This window comes from Myiozetetes cayanensis, unplaced genomic scaffold, assembly GCF_022539395.1.
Source record: "Myiozetetes cayanensis isolate MyiCay16 unplaced genomic scaffold, myiCay2020 scf1, whole genome shotgun sequence".
Lineage (NCBI taxonomy): Eukaryota > Metazoa > Chordata > Aves > Passeriformes > Tyrannidae > Myiozetetes > Myiozetetes cayanensis.
In genome coordinates this window covers 99,679,112-99,703,667 of record NW_026086604.1, presented here as the reverse complement: position 1 = coordinate 99,703,667, position 24,556 = coordinate 99,679,112, and the positions used below count along the sequence as shown (strand labels likewise).

Genomic DNA, 24,556 nt, shown 5'->3' with positions numbered 1-24,556 from the left:
GGGACACAGTACCCCTCAAGGGTATTGTGGACACCTGGAATACACTGCAGAGGTCCCTTCAGCCTCAGGTGCCAAGGGGCAGCATGGAGTTTGATGTCCAGCCCTACTGCTCCTAAGAAACAGGGAATGGCATTAATCCCCTGCTGCTGGGTGAGTGAAGCTTCACCATTCCTTTCTTAGCTTTGTCACCTCAAAATCAGGTGGCCTCAGTGAGCCAAAGGACAAGGCCTGACTCAGTAGGCATGCTACTCTGGGCTGGCTGGAAGAAAAACAGTGCATCTCATAAAAGTAAAGCATCTCCAGACATGAACTAACATCTCTTCTGTATACATAAAAAGCATTCAAGATTTTAAAGTCAGGTATCTGTGGATCATCCTTGGCTCTACACAGATGCTTTGCAATCTCTGGTAAGCTTATAAATTCCTTGTCTCTATTGATAAAATAATACATTAATACTAACTATACTGGACTATAACCCATCTTGGGTCCAGACCTTACCATTAGATTTTCAATTCAAGGCACTTGTATAGAAATCTATTTTCAGTCATTTATAGGGGCTTCTAAAATTTTACTGGTTATAGTCTTTCTCAAATCACTGTATGGTTTCACTGATGGCAGCTGAAGTACAGACTCAGGCTTGCAAGCCATAGTTTCCATAAAATTTTGTTAAATTTCTTTTTATATATTAGCCCTGCAGTTTGCAGCAAAATCCAGGGATCATAAGTGTTATAGGAAAGTTTTATTAGCCTTGCTTTAGGATGATCTGCACTATGCACTTACAGCTTTCACGCACATAATTAATGCAGTCAGCCCAAATTCACTGCAAAAATGCCACACCACCCTCAATGTGTTTCATATACTGTATATATTTTTCTGTGGCAAGTACATGTATCATTGGATGTAATTACAGTGAACATCTGTGTGTATATGTACACTACTTTTCTTCATGATAACAGCAGAAAAATTGAGGTAATTGATGATGATTTTTTTTAAATTAGTTATCCTACCTTCTAATCCCATGATCGCTTTACACAAGGACAAAGCAAGGGTGTTTTCCCTGAGCATGTATAATAGTCATTCCCACTACCAAACTATAGTTATCTGAACATAAAAGAAAAAGCTTTAATAACACAGTAAATTTACATCCCTATCTGTGCTTGACAAAATTCTAACCATAATTTGATTTGGCCATATATACAATATATGTTTTTATTTAAGTAATCATGACTGAGGAACAGAACGTTTCCTGAAAATTAATGGCTGGCTGAAAAATTTTATAGCCCAAATTCAGCCAAGGGCCATTAATCCCAACTGGTCAATTCTCCATGAAATGCCTTATGTCAGGGGTCATTTGTTACATTCCCATCCTTCCCACCCACCAATAAAGAAGTAAAATTAAATGTTACTTTTCTCCTGTGGTGTTGCTGAGCCTTGAAGCAGCCCTTGGAAGCCACTGCTAGGAAGTGTTGTTATTGCTGCCTGGCAATGAAGGTTTCTTAGTGGATGAGTGATAGATAATGTTTCAGGAATGGTCTTTCACTGTCTATTACTTTACATTTCTGCGTGAATAAAGCTCTTCAGTTTGCTTCTTGGAGCTGACATGGAAATGAAAAGACTGCAATGTTTCCCTCGTCACTGGAAAAGTTGTGGCATTAGGAAGTTGGGGGTAGTTTGCATTCTACATATATCACAAATCTGTCTTATCTATGATGACTACCATCCTTCTAGGATCTTGTATTTATTCTGTTTTATTTAGTGACCAGTATTAAATACTTGCAAGTCTAATGTATTTTCTCTGCATATTTCATTCATTGTTGGTAAAAATTGGTATATTCATTGGGGCTGTGTGGTACTATTTCAAACTGGAGGTCAAGGTACATGTACTGAGTATTGAAGAGAATTAATGAGAAAACAAACAAAATAATTGCAACAGGCTGTCAAGAAGGTCATTGCTAAATATCCAGGGGGAAAACAAAAACCTCCTTGCATTTTTGCATTCTTCAGAATTAGGTGAAGGCACTGCATTGCAAAGCATGATGAAAACCACGTCCATATATCATTATATGTGGCAAATCTGTCACCAGGATCTGTCACCCAGCACTTCCCCTCTCTTGCTAGCAAACACATACACCTATACTGAGGAAATAAGGTCTAATGACAAGGAATGAAAACTTGTGGGTGGAAGGAACAGTGATGACAAAAAGCCCCTCCACCTCTTGGGCTGAACTGGCACAGCTATACCTTCAATCATACTTCTGGCAGTCTTTCACTGTCCTTCGCAGTGTATCCTGGGGCAAATTCACCTCCCCACAAGGGGCTTTTGTTGCTGCTTTTCAGGAATAGAAAAGAAAAGCAGTTGGTCACTGCCCATTGAGCCTTATCAGCCTTCAGTCATACGCTTTAGGTTATAACTATTTATCTGTTTATTATGAGGTGGTTTCTTAGATAGTAGTCTTGGAAGCTAGAGACTTAGTTTTAATTTCAGCCTCCTGCCTCACTGGAAAGAAGGGTAAGAGAACTGGGCTTTCATTCTTTCACTCCTGAAATGGAACAACAAGCCTTTCCATTGTTAAAATTTTGACTTAATATTGGAAGAAAGCATTAAAAATACAAAACTGAACTTATGTTTAAGTTCTGTTTAAGCACTAGAATTCAAGTGGTTGACTTTGAATGGTCAGACAGTGTATCTGTATAGAGGGGAGATGTAATAAGCCCATTATTTCAATTTCAAGTGAAAAAAGATTTTTGGGATCTCTCAAACTTCATTAGTACATGAAAGAAATACTTCATCTAGCTATTTTGTGGCTTTCCCTGGAAGCCTGCTTTAGTGATCACAGTTTCAGAATATTGGATAATGGAAAGGGTACAGTGAGCCAAGGTGAGACAGAACATGATTGACTCCGTTTCTTTAAGCAAAGGGCCTTTGATAATTTGAAGCTTTTTCCATATCCCTTATGTAATATATTGTTCATAGCACTAATCTAAAAAACACAACCAAGTAAAAGTGGATTTAATTCCACATTACTTTTAATAAGATGAGTATTTTTTTTCAAGTGCTTTGTTGTGCAAACTGTGACTGGAGCTGTAGTCTTGCAAATAGTTTCACACAAGTTGTCCCATTGTGCAGGGAGAGTACCCATATGCATGGCTACCATTGCCTTTGGATGCTGGCATTTGCAGGATCACAGCCGTTTTCATTAAAATTATACTTCATCTTTAAAGCAAATCACTTCTAATGAAATTACATGAGCTTGATAGCAACACCACCACCCAGACTGGATTTGCAATCTGGTTTTTTTAATTATGGAATTTAATTATTTTTCTTCTAATATTTACTATTGAATTTAGTTTTGATTTTGCTTTTATCACTTCAACATCCTAGATTTCAGGGATTCACTAAAATGTGTCACATCATTATAACCCTTATTATGAATTATTCACAGTAATTACTGAGTTGTTGCAAACTTCATTGTGAAATTTAAAATACCAGAAAATCTGGTGGTGATACTGTTTTATTCCTTGGATGTTCTTAAAATAAGTCAGAGTCAACAGATTGCAAAAATATGCAATTACAAAGTTATTAAAATGCAGATTTTTGGCAGGAAGCCACTGTAGTCTCCTATGTTCACAGCTGTCCATTTACAGCAAAACCACCCTGAGCAGCCTGTGGTGGCTTCTTTGAGCTATTTCAGCTGATTGGGTCAGGGCAGTGGCCTCTCTGAGGACAAAGTTCAGTAACTTTTTACATCCTGGGTCATAAGCTTCACTTGAAATTATTTTTTTAGGCAGGAGGGATTGAGAGCGGACTGTCATCTTTTGTTCCCTGTCACGCTGACAATAAGTCTGGGGTGCCTCTCCTGAGACTGTGTATGTACTGTACCTACATCTACACAGATGGTTCCTCAGACTAGAGTGTAGACCATTCAGCAGCATAAATTTTGAATTACACTTTTGAGGTCAGTGTAACATGCATTTTCCCCCGTTGGAACCGGCTTTAATCATTGCTGCCTTCACAATTCTCTGAGAGCGGGGCATACTGGAATATTAACAAAGTGGCAGATGCCCTGCTTTAATGAAGAAGTAAGCACTGTCATTATACCTTCATCCTGTCCCACATAATGTCACACAGTGCCCCAGTGGGTTTTTTTCTTTCTCTCTGTGCGGTGACTTGGGAACAAAATTTATGGCCTACCTAGTGTAAAAATAACTTTCAAATCTGATGCTCAAAGGGTTGTGTGCAGATGTTCATTGCCATTGCTGGCAGCCAAAACTTGCGATGGTTTCACATCCAGGTAGGACCAGTTATGTGGTGGCTCTTTCTCAGTGTGTGTTTTTGCAAGGTGCTTGCAGTATGAACTTCTATCATTCATTTGTGCAGCTTCTCCCAGGAAGCAGAGTAAGTTCTTTTCCCTCCTTGAAATTATGAGACTGGCACAAACCATGAAAAGGAGGGGCAAAATAATGTGTGTAGCATCTAAACAGCAAGAAACAGCAACAATGAAATGAGCAAACCATCCCCGCTGTGTAGGTAGGGTGATGTTCCCAGAGTATGGAGAGGCATGCTGGGGGATAATGTTGGGGGCTTGCTGGCTGTGTGAAGCAGATGTCTTTAATATCAACGAGGGTCTATAGCAGTCTCCCACAGGACAGGTGGCATTTAGGGATTCAAGACTGGAATAGAGCATAGATTTTCATAGATTTTTTTGTATATTTTTCACAGATTTTCCTAACTGCTAATGAAAAGCCTAAAACTTTCAAAACATAAGTCATCTTTAAAAGCTGTGTGAGGAATTTTGCATGGGCAATAGCAGAGAATATTGATATCTTAAAAGGAGGAAGATGCAGTGAAAATCCTAACAGAATCTTTTAACCTCAGCATTGCCAGTATACAGGAGCAGGTGTTTGGAGGTTGCCATGAGCAGAGAGAAGTACATCAGAAGAGCTTCATCTTGAGGCTCTCTGGAGGTGTAAGCACACCAGAGGACTGTGTAGATGAAAAGCAGTGGTGTCATTAAACCACTGAATTGTTCTTCCCTGTGCTGGGGTTCCTGAGCCATGCAGGAGGCATGCTGGATACTGGTATTCCATGCACCAGCTTGGGACTACTTTAGTTTATGCCTATAGACACAGCTCCCACAGGCAGCTCAGCTGATGTAGGAGTGGCAGAGCACAGTGTACTTTTCTTCGACCCTGACTGACCATCTCCTTGGCTGCAGAATGAAATGGTGAAAGAGGAGGAACCCAACAGAGATCCTCCGAGGATCAGCGACTGTACCCTCATGAGCAAAGGCAGAACACTTGGTCATTTGCACCAAGGGCACTCCACTGATTTCTGTTCCCAGTCCCGATTTTTGCTCTCCGGGTGGAGAATGGTGCCCCTAAACACAATGATGAGCATTTCCTTTGCTGCTGGTAATCACAGTTTTCAGAGTCCACGTGGGAAGAATACTATAAAAATCAGGACTGACAAAGGTGTTGAAGAACGTGAGGCCACTTCCCTTCATAATTTCCTCCCAGAAACTTCCAGGTATGTTTTTCCTTACGCAGTTTTAAATGTCCTGAAGCAAAAGAACATTAACATGTGGGACCATGCTGAGACTCATCCAGAGGGATTTAGGAATGAGGGGAGAGAAAGTCTTTTCTATGTGCTGTAACTTAGAGATTGAATCTCCACAGGAGAAAAGACAAGGGATCAGACTGCTTTTCCAGAAGAGAGTAGATTTTGATTCCCAGAGAAAACAAAAAGAGAGCTGCAAAGGGTGTTGGGTAGGGGATTTAAGACACTCTTGGGCAGCTGAGCGATGATGCTGGAACCAGCAAAATGGGCTATGATCAGGGAGATAACAGCCGTGGCTGCATGGGTCTTACACCACAGGGTGCTTGAGAAGATGTAGGGGCAGACTGACATTACTAACACATTATGTGCTCCTTCTGCATCAGTATTGGTTGGTACAGAGTTAACAGCAGCTTTGACCATTAGATACTTTTTAAGATTAAACCAAGAAGGAAGGAGGTAAGCTTGCTTAGTATTCAGCAGGCCCCTGTCTGGGTGCTCTTCCCCGTTTTCTCTCGAAGTAATCTATTACCACATCTCAAGAGAAAAATGACCCCAATCTAAAGATTAATAGAGCAGTGTATGGACGTTTCCAGTGATGTGTATGAAACTCATTTTTTTTTGTTGCTGTATGCACTGAGGTGTCCTTTATCAGCAAATCTCTAGATCTTAAAAACTAGGCTGATTATTGAAGAGGGCAGCAAGCAATTTAGGGCACATGGTGTTTTCTTATGACAGAAGTTTTGCTGTGAAGTACAGTAATTTATGTTGATAAATTGCAGCCGTCAGATTGTCTCAAATGCTTCATAGGATGAATTTCTAAGCATACATCTCTAGTTTTAGTATAGGAGGGCTTGAAAAGGGGTATTTGAGAGATTGGGGAAAAGATAACTCTTGTTTTTACTATTTCTTGAAAAGTAGTGCAGAGCTTTCATGTGTTCCTAAAATTGGCTCGTTTTCACTAGGGTCAGATTAACCCAATTTTTGTTTAACGTGACAAGTTAAAAAACTTCCCTTCTCCACAACCAAGCTGCAACAAAAATGAAGGAGTCTATAGAATGTCAAGATTGAATAGTTTTTGAATGCTAGACCTTTCTTAGCTAAGGTTTTTTTTGTTTTGGAGTTCTGTGTGCATTCCAACATGTGAAACCAGCTTGGCTCAGGCAACACATGTATAAATGAAGCAAACCACCTTCATTTAATCAAGAGATACTGAAAATTAGTATAATTGTTGTAAGAATAACCACTTTGGGGAGAAAAGAGAGGAGTTTTCATACCATGTTATTATGGATGTGTCTAACTATCATTAAGGTTACAAATAAAGGGATTAATTTTTAAGTAGAAGGACTTCGCTAGGCAAAGTTTTGGCTTGTTTTACCTGCACTTTAAAGGAGCGGGGGGGCGGTGGGGGTTCTATATGTTATTGTGAGAGGTTGCAAATATGTCTGTCCTTTTTCCATCATATTATATGGTCTGAGGTTTTAAAGGGAATTCTTTGGACTTTGATTCAGTATAACACAGGCTGGATACTGAGGTTTCTATGACAACAGTGACATGTCTATGTGGACTTCGCTTAAGCATATCATTTAGTCCCTCCCTGAATTGTAGCCTACAGAAATGAACAGTGAACTAGATTGACTAGATAAGGTCCAAATTAGGCATGAATTTACCCTAAAGAGGAGTGTGCATATGTCTTTAAGTTGCAGTTGTCCCTGAACATGATAGTGAATGTACTCAACTGGCCTGAAGATTTGTACTATTTGAACCCCATATCCCTAAGGAATGATAGAGAGACCTACCAGGTGTTTTCAAAGCAGGAAATACATTCAAAGTTTGACCCATCATGACCCATCTAGACTTGCAGATCTTTTGCAAAGATGACCCTGGGTTATAGCCTCTGTAAAGAGGAAATGGTTTAAGTTCTAGGATTTTCATAGGGACAGACAATTGCTAGTCCCGTTAGCAATTAAGGGGTTTTGAGGGAACAGTTTGGTGTTTTAGAGCATCACGATTCTATGCAGAGCTTGCTAAAATACTGGTGTTAATGCTACATCAAACTGAGTGTGCTGTGGCGTATGGTCTGTAGAAGACCAGAATTTAAAAAAAAAAAAAAAAAATAAGCCAACATTTGTTTTTGTTCTGGAAGAAAAGGTTTCTGCATTGACAGACAGACATCTACTGTGCATGTAATTTCCTAACCTTATCTCCCACAACTTTGTTATACAGAGCTGCATGCATATATGCAGCAGGAGGCAAACTACAGCATAACCTGTTTACTAATGATGGTAGTTCCTTTAGGCTGAATGCAAGCATAGCATATTCCTATGAGACACTTGTAAGACTTTCCAAACAGCAGCAACTAGTAGTGATTTCTATCGTGCCTTCTGGAGCTCAGCAAAAGGGACTTTTACTCATCACTAAGAATAAGAGACAGTTGGGATTTGTTCAAATAAGCATTTTCCTCCTTGATATATATATTGCTCTCTCCAGTTTTGCCACAAGTGTCTTCAAGTTGTTATAATTTCTGCCTCTCCCTTTTTTTTCTCCTCCAAGATTTCAACTTTCCATGCAAGTGGTTTAGGACATAACAGTCTGCTGAAGATAAACTAAGTTATAAATTGAGATGGTATGTCTCTGTTGGTTGTGTATCATATCCTAAAGCAGTGAGACTCCAAATTTTGAGTTCATCTTCCTAGTGCAAGGGAGCTTCTCTGGGTGTTAACTTTTGTTTCAATACAGAAAAGGCTGATGGAATCAGTTACAGCTTTTTCTTCTGTTTTCAGACCTGAACTAAAAAAGCAGAAAAGCATTCAGTGCACTTTTGCCTGGTGTACATTGCAATGTAATTGCATCATTCAGTAAAAATTACCACTGACTCCACAGTGTAAGGGAGAAGGAAATGAGAAGCTGGCAGGCAAGTTCTGACTCCCCTTAAATTATACATGAGGAGCGTAGTGTATCAATGGAGGTGCAGATAGGATTAGGCCCTGGGGTTTGTATTCACATTACATTAACTGTTCACAAATGAGAAGGGGGAGTAGGCTGGCAGACTCCTAAACTTATTAATTATTTTCTATTTGGAGAAGATGAAGTTTTGAAGAAAAACATCCAGTAATCACTGGGGTACTATTTATACCATCATAAACTTGTGTCAACTTAACTGATTTTAATAATGATTATTATTACAAAAAAACCAGCAACTCTTATCTTCACCACTACACACGTGCTGTGGTAATGAGGAATTTTTCTTTTTTTTTCCTTCTCCCTTCTGCTGCTTCGCACAATACCTAACTTAGCTCAGTTTTTTCTCCTCTTCTCCCCTAGCTGTCAATCATTGTCACATTACTTTGCATCATATGCATCAAGAAGAACAGCTTTTTCCATCAAGTAAGCCAATTCTAAAGCTGCCTTCCCAGAGGCAACACAGATTGTGCAAGCTGGAGGAGCTCAGGAAAGAGTAAGCTGGACAATAACAAAGGCTCCCAGAGCTGCTTCTGCCTGCCAATCTCTCATGCAAGTATTCACAGGCACTATATATAGGGCATGCCTCCAGGGCCGGAACCAGGCTACCAGCTCAGTGAGTGGACCTCCTCTCCGCACCATTAATCACAGTGGGGAGGAGGGAGACGGCTCATTACGCTACTATATCAATGATATTGTCCATTCTCTCTTCCAAAAATTACAAGAGTTGTCTCAGTGTTGCGTTCAGCATCCCCTGACTTTTGAAGTCCACAATCCAAGAGAGGGAGCAAAACTTCTTAACAGGAGTGTTTACCTGTGGGCAGCAGAGGTTAGCCAGCAAAGTGCCTTTCATGAGTTTCGTGTGCTGCAGCAAGACAAGCTTTCCAAGGCATGCTTTTTCTACTGTTAAATCTTTGGTAGTCTTCCTTCCTTCTCCCAGAATTATAGATTTGAGGGACTTTTTCTGTTCTGAAGCATTGTTTTCAAGCCCCTCAGCCCATGTCCTATATAGTTTGTGTGGGAGCCATCTGTAAGGCATCCTTCACGGCCAACTGACTTCAGGTATATTTGAGTAAGAGCTTCCTGCAGTATTCTGGCCTTCCTTAAAGGTTCTGTGCTTTACTGGAGAATGCTAGAGCTAGTTATGGGTATCCTTTCAGAGCAGCATGCAGAGATCTATCCCCTTGACAGCCAATAATATTAAAAGTCATATAACTACATTTTTTCTCACAGCTTTTGAATATGACACTTTATTGCTCTTTTTTTATGCTTATGTACCTGTAAACAAGCCCTTCAAAATCAGTATTGTTCAGGTTTCACTCTTGCACATGACATGACAAACCTCTCACCATGTCCTGACCTCATTGCTGCAAGGCTCCTCTATAGCAGTCATGTACAGATCTTGCAAGGTTCTCCAGTTCTTCTTGGAAATGCTGGTGTTTAACTGGGTGTTTTCTAAACCCAAACCCCAGTAAGGTTTAAGCTCTTATCAGACTTTGCTCCTTGCTGATTTTGAGGATCACTGCTGAGTGCTTCCCTTGGTTTCATGAAGGCTGCCTTGTAGTGGGCACGCATTTGACATTATTCTGATGATCTTGAAACAAGCCTACCTGTTATAGAAGAGCAGTGCTGCCCATTCTGTAACTGATACACCTTTTGATAGGTGACCATGCCTTAAATTACAAAGTAGATGTAATTGTTCAGAGATCATCAAGCTTCATGTTGGGTCCAAACTTTGCATGAGATATCTCCAGGTTATGAGGGTTACCTAGGAGATACACTGATCTCTTCCGTGTCACTGGGTGTCTCGTAGTGATGTGTAACAATATCTTTTTTAAATTATGATATTAAGAGGAGTATGTGCCTATACCCACATCTTCCAAGAGGTGAAATAGAGTCTTAGGGCTCACTTGCTTTTAGACTTCTGAATTTGATTAAAGTGTCTACTCTAATTGAAATATCCCAGGATTAATCTCTAGATGTGTCAGTTCTTAGGTATTTCTGTTTATTTTGTAATCATGTAGACATCAGAGACTTTTTTTTATATGTGGATGTTGTGGGACATTTAGAATAGTACAGCATAGAAGAATTCAAATTTAAAGTATTATTGCTATGTCAAGTTTTTCCCATGAGCATTAGTCATAGATACATCCATCTTTTAATGCACTGTGCAGCAGACATGTTGAGACTATTGGTGGGAAACCTCATAGCAAGTAGTTAAAGGAGTGGTTATAATTTGTGAATACTGTGTGCTTTATTATTGATCTGCCTTATTTGAAAGTAGAAATTCACATTGTTGGGATTTTTTTTTCAATTTTAAGCAAATATACCTAGTTAAAATAAATTTTGAAACAGTATATGAAATAAACTTTTACATCTATTATTCTCCCCTAGGATAAAGAGATACCCAACCCTACTCATATCTTTTTAAACTGTACTTAATTTTCTTTTCTCACACTTATGCCACACCTCTAAAATGTTGCATTAGTCTGCTGTAAATGGTGAGTTAATCAGGTATCTTTTACAGTGCTATTTTTTCTTCCTTCAGATGCTTTTAAGGAAGATGTGAATTTAAGAGGAATCTAAGCTGCTATCACTGTTTCTAGTGCTAACAGAAATGTTTTAATAGTAACTTTTAGCATAGTTTGCTTTTCCTCTGAGATAATTTTGCTTTCAGTGGAATTTTCCATATTTTCAAAATAAAAAAGTATTTCACATCTAGTGATTTTAAGCAGTCTGTGAAATACTTTATGTCAATGAAATTCTGCTAGGTATCACACATTTTGTGAAGTGACTACAACACAAACAAAAAAAAAAAAGGAAAATATTGAGTACAACAAATGGCCAGGATGGGAAAAGCAATGTCAAATGAGATACAATCATATTTCACAGAATCATAGAACAGTTTGGTTTGGAAAAGACCTTAAAGGACATCTAGTTCCAACCCCCTGCCATAGACAGAGACGTCTTCCACTAGACCAGGTTGCTCAAAGCCCCATCCCATCTGGCCTCGAACAATTCCAGGAATGGGGCATCCATAGCTTCTCTGGGAAATCTGTTCCAGTGTCTCAGCACTTTGATTTTGAGTTCAAAGTATAATTCAGAAAGGTAGCTTTTGTAGCTGTTTATAGGACTGTTTTTCCTACAGTAATCCTCGGACACTGATAATTAGTGAGGAATTGCAAATTTTTGAAGATGACAGTAATTTCAGATAAGATAAATAACATTACAGTCTATAAGCAGATTTACTTTATGGAAGCTCCCTGTAGCTTAAAAAAAGCAGCTGTTTGAGGAGGCATTTCCTTACTTGGCAATTGCAGCCATCATGTTCTTTCAACCCCAAGTCCTAGAAATTATTTGGTGTTGGCAGCAGACAAGCTGTAATGTAGTTGGCTTAGTTTTTGTTTTACATGTGACTACTGGATTTGTAGTTCCTTTTCCTTCCCACTTCTTGCAGTGTTAGGGTAGTTTATTGGTAACTTAAAAGCTGATGTCAAGTCCTCTGTACAGTAAAACTGAGAGCCTGCTGACATGCATCACTGTGCCATGGCATGACTGTTGCAATCCATCTTGACCAGTGTGTTTGAAAGTTGAACTACATATAATCAATTGCACTCTTAAAACTTTTAATATCTTTGGCTACACCATGTAGCACTGCATTAATTTAGTGGTGCATTCAGTCCCGGCGTTTGAGGTCCAAGAGCTTACACCACCTGGCCTGGGCAGTGCCTGGCTCGGCGCTGCATCATTAATGCAGAAGCCTTTCATCCCTCCCAGCCCAGGCAGAAAGCACGGTATAGCCCTGCTAAGGCAGAGTTCCCTAGAGAAGAAGAAGAAGCAGGAGAAAACATTCCCCAAACCACTGAATCCTTGCAGGTCCTGGAAGTGCATGGCATGTTTCTGAATGTAAAGGATGAATAGCTAAGGCAGTTTGCAAAGAGGGGAGGTGGGCCGGGCAAAAAAGGCTTTTCAGAGGTCAGGAGGAGGAAGCACACCAACACGAAGAGCACTGCTCATATTGGAAATCATTACTCAAAATCAATCAGATTTTCTTCCAGAGTGCACAACTGGCTAATGGATTCTCAGTAGCTAGTTTTCCACTCGAATAAAGTCTTTGACAGTCGATCAGACTTTGGACTTGTCTTTAATGATGAATCTCCCTTTTTTTCATTTTGGGGACAAACTTTATATAGAAGCTGTTTGTATTCAGCAGCATCGATAACAAATCTGAATGTTGCATCCCCCCCAAAAAAATTGTAAAAGCAAACAGCCGGGAACTTTAAATGAGCCTTATGCAAGGACTTACTGATTCCTATAGAAGGCAGACACCACTCCTGTGTCCTTTCTGAAGCAAAGGGTTCTAATGAGGGGTGAAGTGGCTTATACCAGCTAAAATAAGCTTTGCTGTGTCATAAGTTACATTTTTGTTGAATTTTTTTTTTTTTTAAATCTGACTTTATAGCTTAGAAAGAAGGAAGATTGAAAGACATAGCGAACAACACTTTTTCCAAAAAAATCCTTTTTTTTTTTTTTGGAGGACATGGAGAGCCATCTAATTGAACTGACTGCCTCTGAACTACCAGAAGTGTAGTTTTCAGTCTCCTATTGAATCTCATGTTCTGTCTCAAGGGTTGCAACACATAAACTTTGCCGGATTCCTGTGAGCAAGTTTGGAGGAGCTGCAGCTCCATGAATGTCAACAAATGTTTTAAGTTTACGATGCAAGTTTGAAGATAAATGGAATAGAATTAATAAGTATCAGTAATGGCTTTATAATTGAAATCGTATAGACATTAGAGGTACATCGGATGTTAGTAATCATATTCATTATTCGTTAAGAGACAAAGTAATAAAATTAAAAATCCAAAAGCTTAGTTGTTCACATGCAGATCTAGGGGGACATTTTGTAACAGAAATAATTGCTTTTGCTTCATCCTCAGGATGATACTATCTGTGTCTAATTGTTTTTCCTCAAGAAAGCAGAGCAATCTAAAATTTTAAGTAATGCACAGCAATTCTAGGGGTGAAAATAACCCCATTTTAGAAACCTCTTAACAGCATCCCACCCCAACTTGGTGAAAGGAAGCAGTGCTGCTAGGAAGGGTAAAGATAAATGGAATTACTTTTCTATTAGAAATATAATAGACTTTATTAGTTAGTTACCTGTGCCTAGAATAGATCAGCTGTCAGGGAGAGCAAGTAGATAAACATGTACCTTGTGAGCTGTCAGGAGCAGATCAGTGTGGGTTTTTTAAATAATAATTACCCGCTTCTAGAGAAATGTTTTAGACAAAAGCACAGCTGCTGTATTAATGGTGCCTTTTGTGCATAAGGATGAATATTCTAGTTTGTTCTCTTCATTTTTCCATGTAAATGTAATACCATATTTCCATAAAACTCTGTTTGGAAATGGTGCCTTTCTCTGTTAAAGCTAGCATAATAAAATTGTTTATCAGGGATTTAATTTGATTGAAGTTGGTTGTTTGTAAAAAAGTGCTAGTAGCTGAGAGGGGTTGCAGCTTGCTTTCAAGCCTGGTGATGGCCCTCTGCAGGCCATGTTGCAAACAGCTGTCCTGGGATTCAGTGTGGCAGGGCACATATCCTTTTCTGCACTCTGACCGGTGCTCAGAGTCGAAGGCAATTGATCGCTTCCTTGCGGTCAGAGGAACCCTTTGAGCACCAGATCTGCCATTCTGTCTCATCTGGCAGCTTGACTGACATGAGGCCTTGGAGCAAGAAACTCAGCAGTTGGTGGTCGTGAGAATCTGTGGCTCCAGGGGGGGCCACCCAGGAATCTGAACAGAGCAGCCATCAGCTAGGTCAGTTCTGGTGGGGGGCTGGACTTGGAGGGGAAAGGTTTAAATATGCAATATGTTGAACCCCTCTCGACCATGGCTGGATGCCAGGTACCCACTAAAACTGCTCTATCACTCCTCTCCACAACTGGACAGGGGAGAGAAAATACAGTGAAAGGTTCGTGAGTTGAGATAAGGACAGGGAGAGATCACTCACCAATTGCCATCATGGACAAAACTGAACTTGGGGATATTTATTGAATTTCTTACCAAAAAAATCAGATCAGGATAATGAGAAGTAAAATAAATCTTAGAAACACCTTCCCTAGGCTCTACCTCCTGCCCTTCAGTGGCACAGGGAATGAGGGTTATGTTTAGTTCGGCACACATTTTTCCTGACACTGCTCGGGGATAAGAGTCCTTCCCCTGGTCCAGCGTGGTGTCCCTCCCACAGGGAGCAGTCCTCCACAAACTTCTCTAACATGAGTCCATCTGACAGGCAACAGTTCTCCAAGAACTGCTCCAGCATGGGTCGCTTTCCATGGGGTGCAGTCCTTCAGGCACAGTCTTCTCCAGCATGGGTCCTCTGCAGGGTCACAAGTCCTACCAGGAGACCAGCTCCAGCATGGGGTCCTCTCTCCCCAGGTCCACAGGTCCCTGCCAAGAGCCCCTTCCAGCACAGGCTTCCCATGGGTTCACAACCTTCTTTCAGGCATCCACTGCTCCAGCATGGGTCTCCTTCATGGGCTGCAGGTGGAAATCTGCACTCCTGTTGACCTCCACGGGCTGCAGGGGCACAGCTGCTTCACCATGGTCTGCATTACGGGCTGCAGGGGAACCTCAGCTCTGGCACCTGGAGCACCTCCTCCCCCTCCTTCTGCACTGACCTTGGTGTCGGCAGAGCCGTTCCTCTCACATATTCTCACTCCTCTCTGGCCACAATTACACCTGCACAATAACTTTTTTTCTCCTTCTTAAATACATTATTACAGAGGCATTACCACCATTCCTGATGGGCTCAGCCTTGGCCAGCGGCAGATCCATCTCAGAGCCAACTGGCATTGGCTCTGTTGTACATGGAAGAAGCTTCCATGCAGCTTCTCACAGAAGCCACCCCTGTAACCCCCCCTGCTACCAAACTCAATACACCCTCCCACAGTTCAGAAGATCTACTTTGATCTTTGCTGTTGTGACTTTGCACGTTGTGTGCAGCCACGTTTGCTCTGCCACAAATACCGGTTCCAGCTCACCGCTGTGTGTCTGCTCTGCTTCCTGCTCCTGCAAAACATGGCAGAAACTGGTGGTATAAGGACTGAGCCTTTACAGAGCTTTGTCAAATCATATTTAATTTTATTTTGTCACTGAAGCCCAGTGACAAAGCAATACGTGCAGCAGAACAGGACTCTTGATATGGTCCTGAGCTAGTGCTGGCAGCACTGGAGAAGATAGCCTGCTTAAATTTGGTTTTCAGGGTGGGTTAGGGACTGGCTTTAGATCAACACCCTTAGGAAAATCATATCCCCATCACAGAGGCAGAAAGCAGAGAAGTGCTAAATTTCTTGGGAGAGTTGATGCTGGGGACTCTTCCTACACACTGGTAGGCGGCATAAGAGGTTGGCCAAGACTGTTGTGCAATATTTACGGCATTGCTGCAGTTCTCCTCCATAGAACGGGTGAGCAAAATCCCCATTTAACCCAAGCTGTGTAGGTATTTACTGAGCAGATATCCACATACCAGTATTGCAGCTACAGGCCCAGTTTGATTGTAACAGTAATAATCATTGTATCTGCACATTTTTGCAAATGATGGGAACAATGGTATACTTACAGAAGCTGAAAGACTTGTATTATGAATGTGTTTTTAAATCCTCTTTTACTGCCTCTTCTTGTGAATATATCAATCTAAATGTGACAGGATTTATCAGGATTCCAAAGAGTAGAAGAGAAAAATAATTAACATTGTGTTCTGATTAACTAAAATCATACTTTAAAATCCATTGAAGGATATAGGGGTTTTTTCCATCATTATGTGTAGTGCTGGAAAATGATTGTAGCTAGAGGCAAGTTGACCATAGTCCGTCCTGGGCCTGGTTGAAAAGGTTTCTGGTGCCAAGTTGTTCGAAACCTGAGTACATGGATGTAGTCACCTAGCCCTGAGGTTTGGGTCAGGAAAAGATTCCTTCTCCTTCCTCTTCCCCTGTCTCTCCTCCCTGTCTCCAACAGCCCAATCATGAGGAATGTAGGGGGAATTTCACTCCTTTCTGCAGCACTATGTGGGGTCAATAGCTAAGACATTTGGATACCTTTCTCTAACAAATTCAGTAGATTTCACCACTACCATCATATCAACTTGGCAGCGTGGCAGCTTTCAAAATAGCAAGTATTTTTAGATCCTTTTAGATCCTTTGCTGTCATGTCAAACCAGAGCTTCAGACCTAAATGCCGTGACAGAACACCATTGTTTTTAGCTAATCTCAGGTTTTGGTATTGCACCAGATTGCCATCCTCAGCTTTGTGTGACTAAGTAATGTCTCAAAAGCCTAACAGCATAATAGGATGATGTGTGTAACGAGGTGTCTTATGGACAAGTTAGAAGTCAGACAATTCATTAGCTGATGCATCTCAGTATTACTCTTGCCCTTTTTCTTATGAGAATAGGATCCTTAATCTCACAACACAAAGTAGACACAGACCAAAATAGCAACAAGTTATTTTGTCTACCTTATATGCAAAATTTCTACAGCAGTGACTGTCAAAGTGAAGCTACATTTTATTTCTGCAGCTGTTTCTTCAGTGCTCTAACATTATTATTAATAGTACTGTCACCTGTACAGCCCCTCAGAGTTGTAAGTAGTTTGACAAACATTATACAAACTTACAAATGGAAAGCATTAAAAATTAAGTAAACACCCTAATTCTTACTGGCTAAACTCAACTCTTATAATTACTTCATAGCCTGGCTTTGCCTTTAGCTTAGTGAAACAGTCTTCCAGACAGCTATTTCCCTGACTTAACTTTTGCTAAATCACTTCTACTATTGTAGTATCTCCACTATCTTCTACTGTCTTCTATAATTATCAGATCTCAACTGGAAAGACATATATATATGTATATACTGTAATGTATATATAAAAAAAGACATGTATATACTGAAAACGGTATATACAGTTTGCTTGTCTAACTTTCCAGGTCACTTTAATTAAGTTAAGAGTGATCCTGAACAAACACTGAAGTACATCTTGTTAGTAGTGCTAAAACGCTGCTAATAGCTGTAGAAACTCCCTGCAGTTAATTATTCTTGTTGATCTTGGTGAAGCAGTAGCAACAGCAGAGACCTAAATGTAGAAAGCACTCTGATTCTTAGCATCCTTTTTATCAGCTTATCATTTTAAATTGCCACCAAGCAGGTGATGTGACAGGAAGAGTTAGAGCTATTGTTAGAGTACCGCCGTGATTACAAAGCTGGAAAAAAATGCGTGCTGGAAATAAATTTGAAAACTTCTGACAGCCATTTGCATTTCTGAAGGCTCACCCAACATGGGTGGTTTCTATCCAGGGTAGAACACACAATCCTGTTAACATATTTTTCTCTCTTTTTAAATGAAATTTTGAAGCCTTGACAGCCAGTGCTTTTTGTTGTCACCTCCTGAATTCCCACCGATGTGAGGCCAGGCAGCCTGTGCTGCAGAGCCCCTGCCAAGAGTCTTTGCCAGCATCTGAACCGGTGGAATAGCCACCTGGCCCTGCCTGCTGGACCCCCTTCACCCCATATCCTCTCAATGCTTTCATAAGCCTGCTTGTATGAATACATTGAGATTGCAAAACCCTTGTTTTGTGCTACAAAGCCAGGTACCAAAAGCTACAATAGTTATAAAAATTGCCCAGTGCAATTTTCTGCTTATTCAAAACTCCCCTTGGCCCTGAGGGGATCAGTGCAGTAACAGCCTTGCCTGTTCCCTCCCAGCAGACTCAGCAAGCCTTTATGGTACTTCTGTTGCATCAGTATTGAAAATAGTCCATGTTTTATTGTAAATTACTGTTATTTGCGACTTCCAGTTTTGCAGTTCCCACTGCACAGAGATCAAGGACCCAATTTTTCCTTTGTATCCATCAGTGTAAATCAAGATTAACTCCAGTAAAGTCAGTCTAAACCACAAGTGTAAAACTAGGAGGAATGAAAGGAAAATCAGTCCACAAACTACTTGGGTTCTTCTATTTTTAAATAGCAAAATTAATGCTGCTGTTCCGCAGACACAGGGTGACCTGCAAAGTACTATCTCATGCATTACTAATGTATCTCCATTTAAATGCAGATTTTTGCTCCTAACACAGAACTTCAGGGAAATCCTCTCCAGATAAACTGTAATAGGATACCAAATAGTGATTCAATATTTCACTTTAACTTGTGTTTCAGCTTATTGATCTTTATTTTCTATCATTTTGATGAAGCATTTGCCTACAAGGAAGAGGATTACATTCACTATAATATGGCTTTTAATTAATAATTAATTATTTTAATATTCCAAACATCCATGCCAGACATGGCAATCTGCTTGTATTCCTTTCCTTATTTCTATTTTCAGTAGTGGAAACCAGCAAGGTGTGACTTTACATATTCTAGGAAGTAATTGAAACACCCAGTTGAGAAAAGGAAGCACAGTATAAGGATGACAGTATTATGCTTACCATGAGAGTGTTTTGTTCTAATGATAAGAACCTGACATGATTTGCTTTTGCTATGTATGACAAGTTTAGGATGAAGTTTTTCTCTGAATATGCCTCCCTCAAGCCCTGTATGTGTGTGTGTGTGTGTATGTGTATATATATATATATCCTACATAGTACAATGAAGTTATAGAAATAATGTCTATAAATCTACTAGATCATGAATAGAATTATTAAAATGGATTACCTGATACTGAGAGTTTAGTGTCTCTGCAGCACCCAGCATGATGACTCCCAATCTATTTATAATTAGTTCACACTATTTCTCAGTTTCCAGGCTGAGAGCTGGCAGCAGCACAAGGATTGCAAGCAAGGCTTAGGTCTCATTTATGATACCATCAACTCAAAAAATAACTCCCAACTGTGGTAGAGGTATAAATATGATGAGATTTTGAAATAAATTTCTAGGTTTGGGTTTTCATTTGATTATTTATCTTGACTTCTTATAGGGTGCATTTTGTTAACTTTTCCAAATGTTGTTCTTGCAACCTTAAGTCATCAATTTTTAAATTGAGATTAACATTGTCCACATGGCATTCTTAGATTTGCATATTTTAAAAGAATATCAAAATATGAGCAATTACCTACATGCCCTCAGATTTCTTCTTTAAATTATTTCCAACATTCTCAAACCCTGTCAGATTCAAACACCTGATAAACAAAGCAAAAACTGCTAGAAAAAGATTCCTCCACTACCTCATCAAAATAAGTCCTCTCTATGCCCATGTTTCAGTCTGAATTAATGGTATGTTGCAATCCACCAGAAAGTCATTACTGATAAGAACATGAGGCACACCATAAAAAGCTGTCTCAGGTTGTGTTGGGTTGTTGGGGTTTTTTGCTGTTGTTGTTTGGTTAGTTTTGGTTTGGTTTGTTGTTTGTTTTTTTTTTCCCAAAAAAAAACTAAGGCAGGAACAGCATTTGTTTTGGTATTAAAGTCCATGCTGACTTTATAGGTGGAGAATAATATCAAACACTGTATAGCTACAATGGAGGAGCTGGGTATTTTTGTCATCAACAGTCTAGTATCAGTAAACACAGTTTGAATGGAACCAAAGCACTAAGCAAAACTTCTAACAGTGCTGTAAGCAGGTGGCGGGCTGGGGGTGTTTTTAATGAATCACTTATGGGTTTATCCAAATCAGCTCTTAAAACTTCTCATGAAAAACAAGAGACTAGTATTTGTCTAAAAGAAAATTTTTAGTGATCCAAAATAAGATTTCTTTTAATTAGAAAATTATAAAATTCACAGGGTTTTGAGATTTAGATAATTTTTTAATCAAAATGTGAAATCCTTTATTCAAATTGAGGTTTGCTATCCAGTAAAACTATAAATGATAAATATAAGAAAATAAAAAGGTTTTCTTTGGAATGGATTTCATGGAAAATAATCTCAATAGCAAAAATGGGTGTTGTAATAGGGTTTTTTTCCCAAGGCATAAGGTCTTGCTAGGACTTAACAAATAAGACTGAAATTCATTTGAAAAAAAAGGAATGAACTGATAAAATTTCCCACTTCTTTGACCTTGTAAACTTCACATCAAAATGCACGACACAGCAGGACGTCTGCCTAGCAGCAGTATGTATGTACATCCTCTTTATTTCCTTTACTGGCTCAAACCTAGTTCTTCACATTAATTACTGTTCATTTACTGAATGGAAAGCATGCATTTTTAATTATGTTAGTGGAAATGTTGGCTGGTTGTGAAACAAAGTGCTTGGAATTGGTCCATTTGAACCACGTGAATCAGCAGTACTGTTTTATAGTTTTTGCATTTTTTCACTTCAGCGTTTCAGACTGTGATCCTTGTGAGAAGAAAACCTGATAAAGATAAAAGGCTCCATCTAGCGGGCAAGAATTTTCTATTTAAAGGAAAAAAATGCTCTCATTTTCACTTAATTTTATGCATGAAGAAATACAGCTTTAGATTTTGTTTCATTAAGCTGCCATGTTGTTGTTAATTCTTGCCTTCTACAGAGCCATTATTTCATATGCAAAGCTGTGAAACATTAAGTATTATTCTGACTCTTGAGCAAGAAGCAATAAATGATACTAAATGAGTAGGTTTATACAGCAGTTGATCCAAGAAGCTTTTCCTCCCCACCCCCTTCCCCCTTCAAGCTTCAATATATAGTAACCAAAAATGGGTAATGTGTGTCAATAATTATTTTAAACTATTTATGGTTCTTTCCTACTTAAAACTGACTGGCAGCATTCATAACTTGACCACAGCACTTAACACTATTTTTGGGAGTATATTTTACACAGGGAACTCTACCCATGTGTTACCTCATCATTAAATGACTTGTTTACCTGCAAACGGTGAAATCTGGGTTCTCTGGCAATGCAGTTCCAGTGCATCAGCTTCCAGCAAGACCCCAGTGGCCTCTGCTGTGTCTTCCACAAGCAAACACCAGAGCTTATTCATCCTGGCATTTGTCTAGTAGCCTCCCTAGTGCTGCTGTGTGTCCAAATGCACCCTGATAGAATTTAGCACTTTGTTTTAGGTACGCAATTGATCTAATACAGCGGTATTTTCTTTTGTTCTCTTTGCTGAATTTCTGCACTGCATTGCAGTTATGCTCCCAGCTCTGAGAAATTCAAACGGCAAGACTCTTCCATTTGCAGCAGTACTGAAACTTGAGTGTTACTCTCATTCCAACAAACAGAGCTAGCAGCTGAAACCTTCTCTTCATTTCATTTCAAGCTAATAACAAGCGTAGGAGGAGGAATAAGTAGCAGCAAGCACAGATTTGGCAGAAGATACTGAACCACCTCCTGGCTTTTGTCAGACTGTCCCTTATTTTAAAGCCATATAGCCTGGCAAGGCCTGTTCCTCCCATGCAGCTTCCAGCAACAGGCAGGCAGTGTAAACTGCATTGTAATAATGCCCTACACCCTCATGTACTACAGCCTGTGTTCATATCCAACATGGGAAAATGTGTCTCCTGCACAAATCACAGAATAGAGCTTACTGAGTTGCTCTGCACACCTTTCGATCACTGGGAGATCTCAATTTGCAGTGGGTCACTCCATAGCAAACCCAGAGGATTTTTCCTTCAGTATTAATGCACAATTTGGCAATTCTGTTAGGCCAAATAGACTTGCTGATCTTCCTGAATAATTCTCCCCAGCTGCAGCTCTCCATGGAAATCTGTGCTGCCAGTGAGTAAGAGCTGTCTGTCATTTGGCTTGGTTTACAGGCTAAAGCAAAGGATAGTCTTAAAAGTTCTTACTGTGAATCTTTGTACAAGCAAGGACTAAGACAGAACTGACGAGCACCTTTGCGGAAGTTGGTATGCTTGCAAAACGCAAGCAATGCTATCTCAAAAAGGGAAGAAATGAAAGACAAAAACTGCATGTTTTGGTACCGTTAAGAGTAATGCCACGTCGTTTCTAATGTACACAGACACCTACTTCGCTAGGCATGCAATAGAAGAAAACATGCAAGTCACTTGATTCAAAGTTCTTAAATAACACCCCTTTTAACTGCTGGCCTTTGCTCTAGAAGTGCTCATGTTTTAAAAGATTATTGGTTTGCTGCTGAGCTAAAGCAAATCCCAGATTTGGAACTACACTAAGATCCTCTGCCTTGTCTTACTTTAAATACCTTTTCTAGCACTGGTACTTGAGCTGATGCTAATGAAGTACAAATTTCCAGATGTGAAACTCTGGGGAATATTTGACATACTGCTTTTGTAATAATCTGCTATAAAATCAAACTGTTAATTTGGGGATTAAGTATTAATTTATTCCCACTACAGGTCATCAAAAATCCTCACAGAAGCCTTCTAATTATCATTTAACATAGATATTTCAGATTATGTTTATCTGGTTAAGATTTATTCAGCTATTTTTTTGTTCATTGTGGGAGTAGCCGTCTTTTGAAACAAGTGCACTGATGTGCATTTATTGTTGTAGAGTAACACCAAGTCTTTTCTTTTCCACAGCTAACCAGGTGCTGAAGTTTGGAACACTCGTCAGTACTTCCAACACCTATGATGGCTCTGGGATTGTGACTATCGAGACAGACAAACCTTTGCTGTGGACAATGGCTATCAAAAGATAAGATCAGCTACAGCTGCCTTTTCTGATCCAACACAAGTCCAATTACTGCAAAATTTCACTGAATTAAGATGGTAAAGCTGTTCCAAAAAATATGAGCAGACATTTATTTTATGTATCAAATGGAAAACAAGTCTGAAATTAAAGTTACTTGAGATCCAATCGAAATTACTTGCAGTAATAGAGTACTTCATTCTGGTACCTCACACCACCTAATCAGAAGACACACGAGCAGCCACCCAGTACAGTCACAAACAGAAATGAATGTAAAGGAACTGCTTATCTGGTTAGTTCAGGCTACTTTTCCAAAGTATTTTATTGCAATACTGAACTATTTTTCCCCTTTTGCCAAAAGAAAATACAGTACCCGGTTGCACATAGTGTAACTGTATTACAAGGTGACAACACTAAGATTAGTTGATCTCATTTTTCTGTCCTGGTTTGTAACATATGTAGCTGCTGGTGAAGATTTCTCAAGAAGAAGAATAGTTGAACTTTTCTACTTAGGAAACAAGTTTGTGTACTGAAGAAGCTTCAGTTTTGCTGTAATATCAATATCAGATTTCCAAGTGCTTTTGAAATCTTTCATAGAGGTACAATTGTAGCTTCTGCAAATACTAAATGCTTACAGTAAACTTTCTGGAGTGAAATAAATGTCTTAATCTCAATCTGAGGAGGAATAGCATTGCACCTACTAGAGTTTTTGCAGGTTTAGTTCTTAAAATCAAAATGTTCAATCATATAATAATGAAAACTTCCAGGTCAACATGCAGAGCCCTTTATAATTCCATGTGCAGAACAGTATCCAAAATGGCTGTACATCCTGTCCAACAGTGTGAGGAAGTTGCAGATTTGCAGAAGGATTGCTTAGTATCTCCGACAACTAAATTATCCTCAAATGGTACATCTCAGTAACCAACTAAGTGTGGCTTTTTTAATTACACCACCAGAACAAGGACTGGCCATGCAATTTTTCATTGGATGGAGTTTTTTTCCAGTCAGTATAACATAAGCTAGCAGGACTTCCAAAAGCAGAAAGGAATCAGTGATAATGATGGTGACTCTAGAAATTAGCTACAAGAATTTCAGTTGATAAGACTTTTAAATTACCACTTGAAAGGATACAGGAATGCTGTTTTCTTGCTGCCTACTTCTGCTGGAACAATGCTGTTCCTATGCTTAATTTACTGCTTAGTGAACAGCTCCTGAAGAGAGGTCATACAGTTGTCACCCTTGGAGGCTCCCAATACCTGATGGACAAAGCCTTAAGCAACCTCGTCAGAAATGCCACACGGACCCAGCCTGGAGCAGGACACTGGACTAGAGAGCTCCCAAGCTTCCTTCCTACCTGAAGGATTCTACTATGATTAAAAGATGTAACAAAACAAACAAAAGGCAGTACTACTAAAAAAAAAAAAAAAAAAAAGCCTGTGATATAGACAAGTATGATCGCAT

The 24,556-nt window shown here is 39.6% G+C and overlaps 1 protein-coding gene across 3 annotated transcripts in view; it reads left to right on the top strand.

Annotated features, from left to right (window-relative positions):
- TPK1 (thiamin pyrophosphokinase 1) overlaps window positions 1-24,551 on the top strand; it is a 291,157-nt gene extending 266,606 nt beyond the window's left edge. For all 3 annotated transcript variants that reach the window (XM_050317999.1, XM_050317989.1, XM_050318009.1), the window contains one exon: window positions 22,987-24,551. In XM_050317999.1, coding sequence (XP_050173956.1) covers window positions 22,987-23,105 — 119 coding nt within the window. In that variant the 3' untranslated portion in view covers window positions 23,106-24,551. The remainder of the gene's footprint in view (window positions 1-22,986) is intronic.
- Window positions 24,552-24,556: the final 5 nt, after the last annotated feature.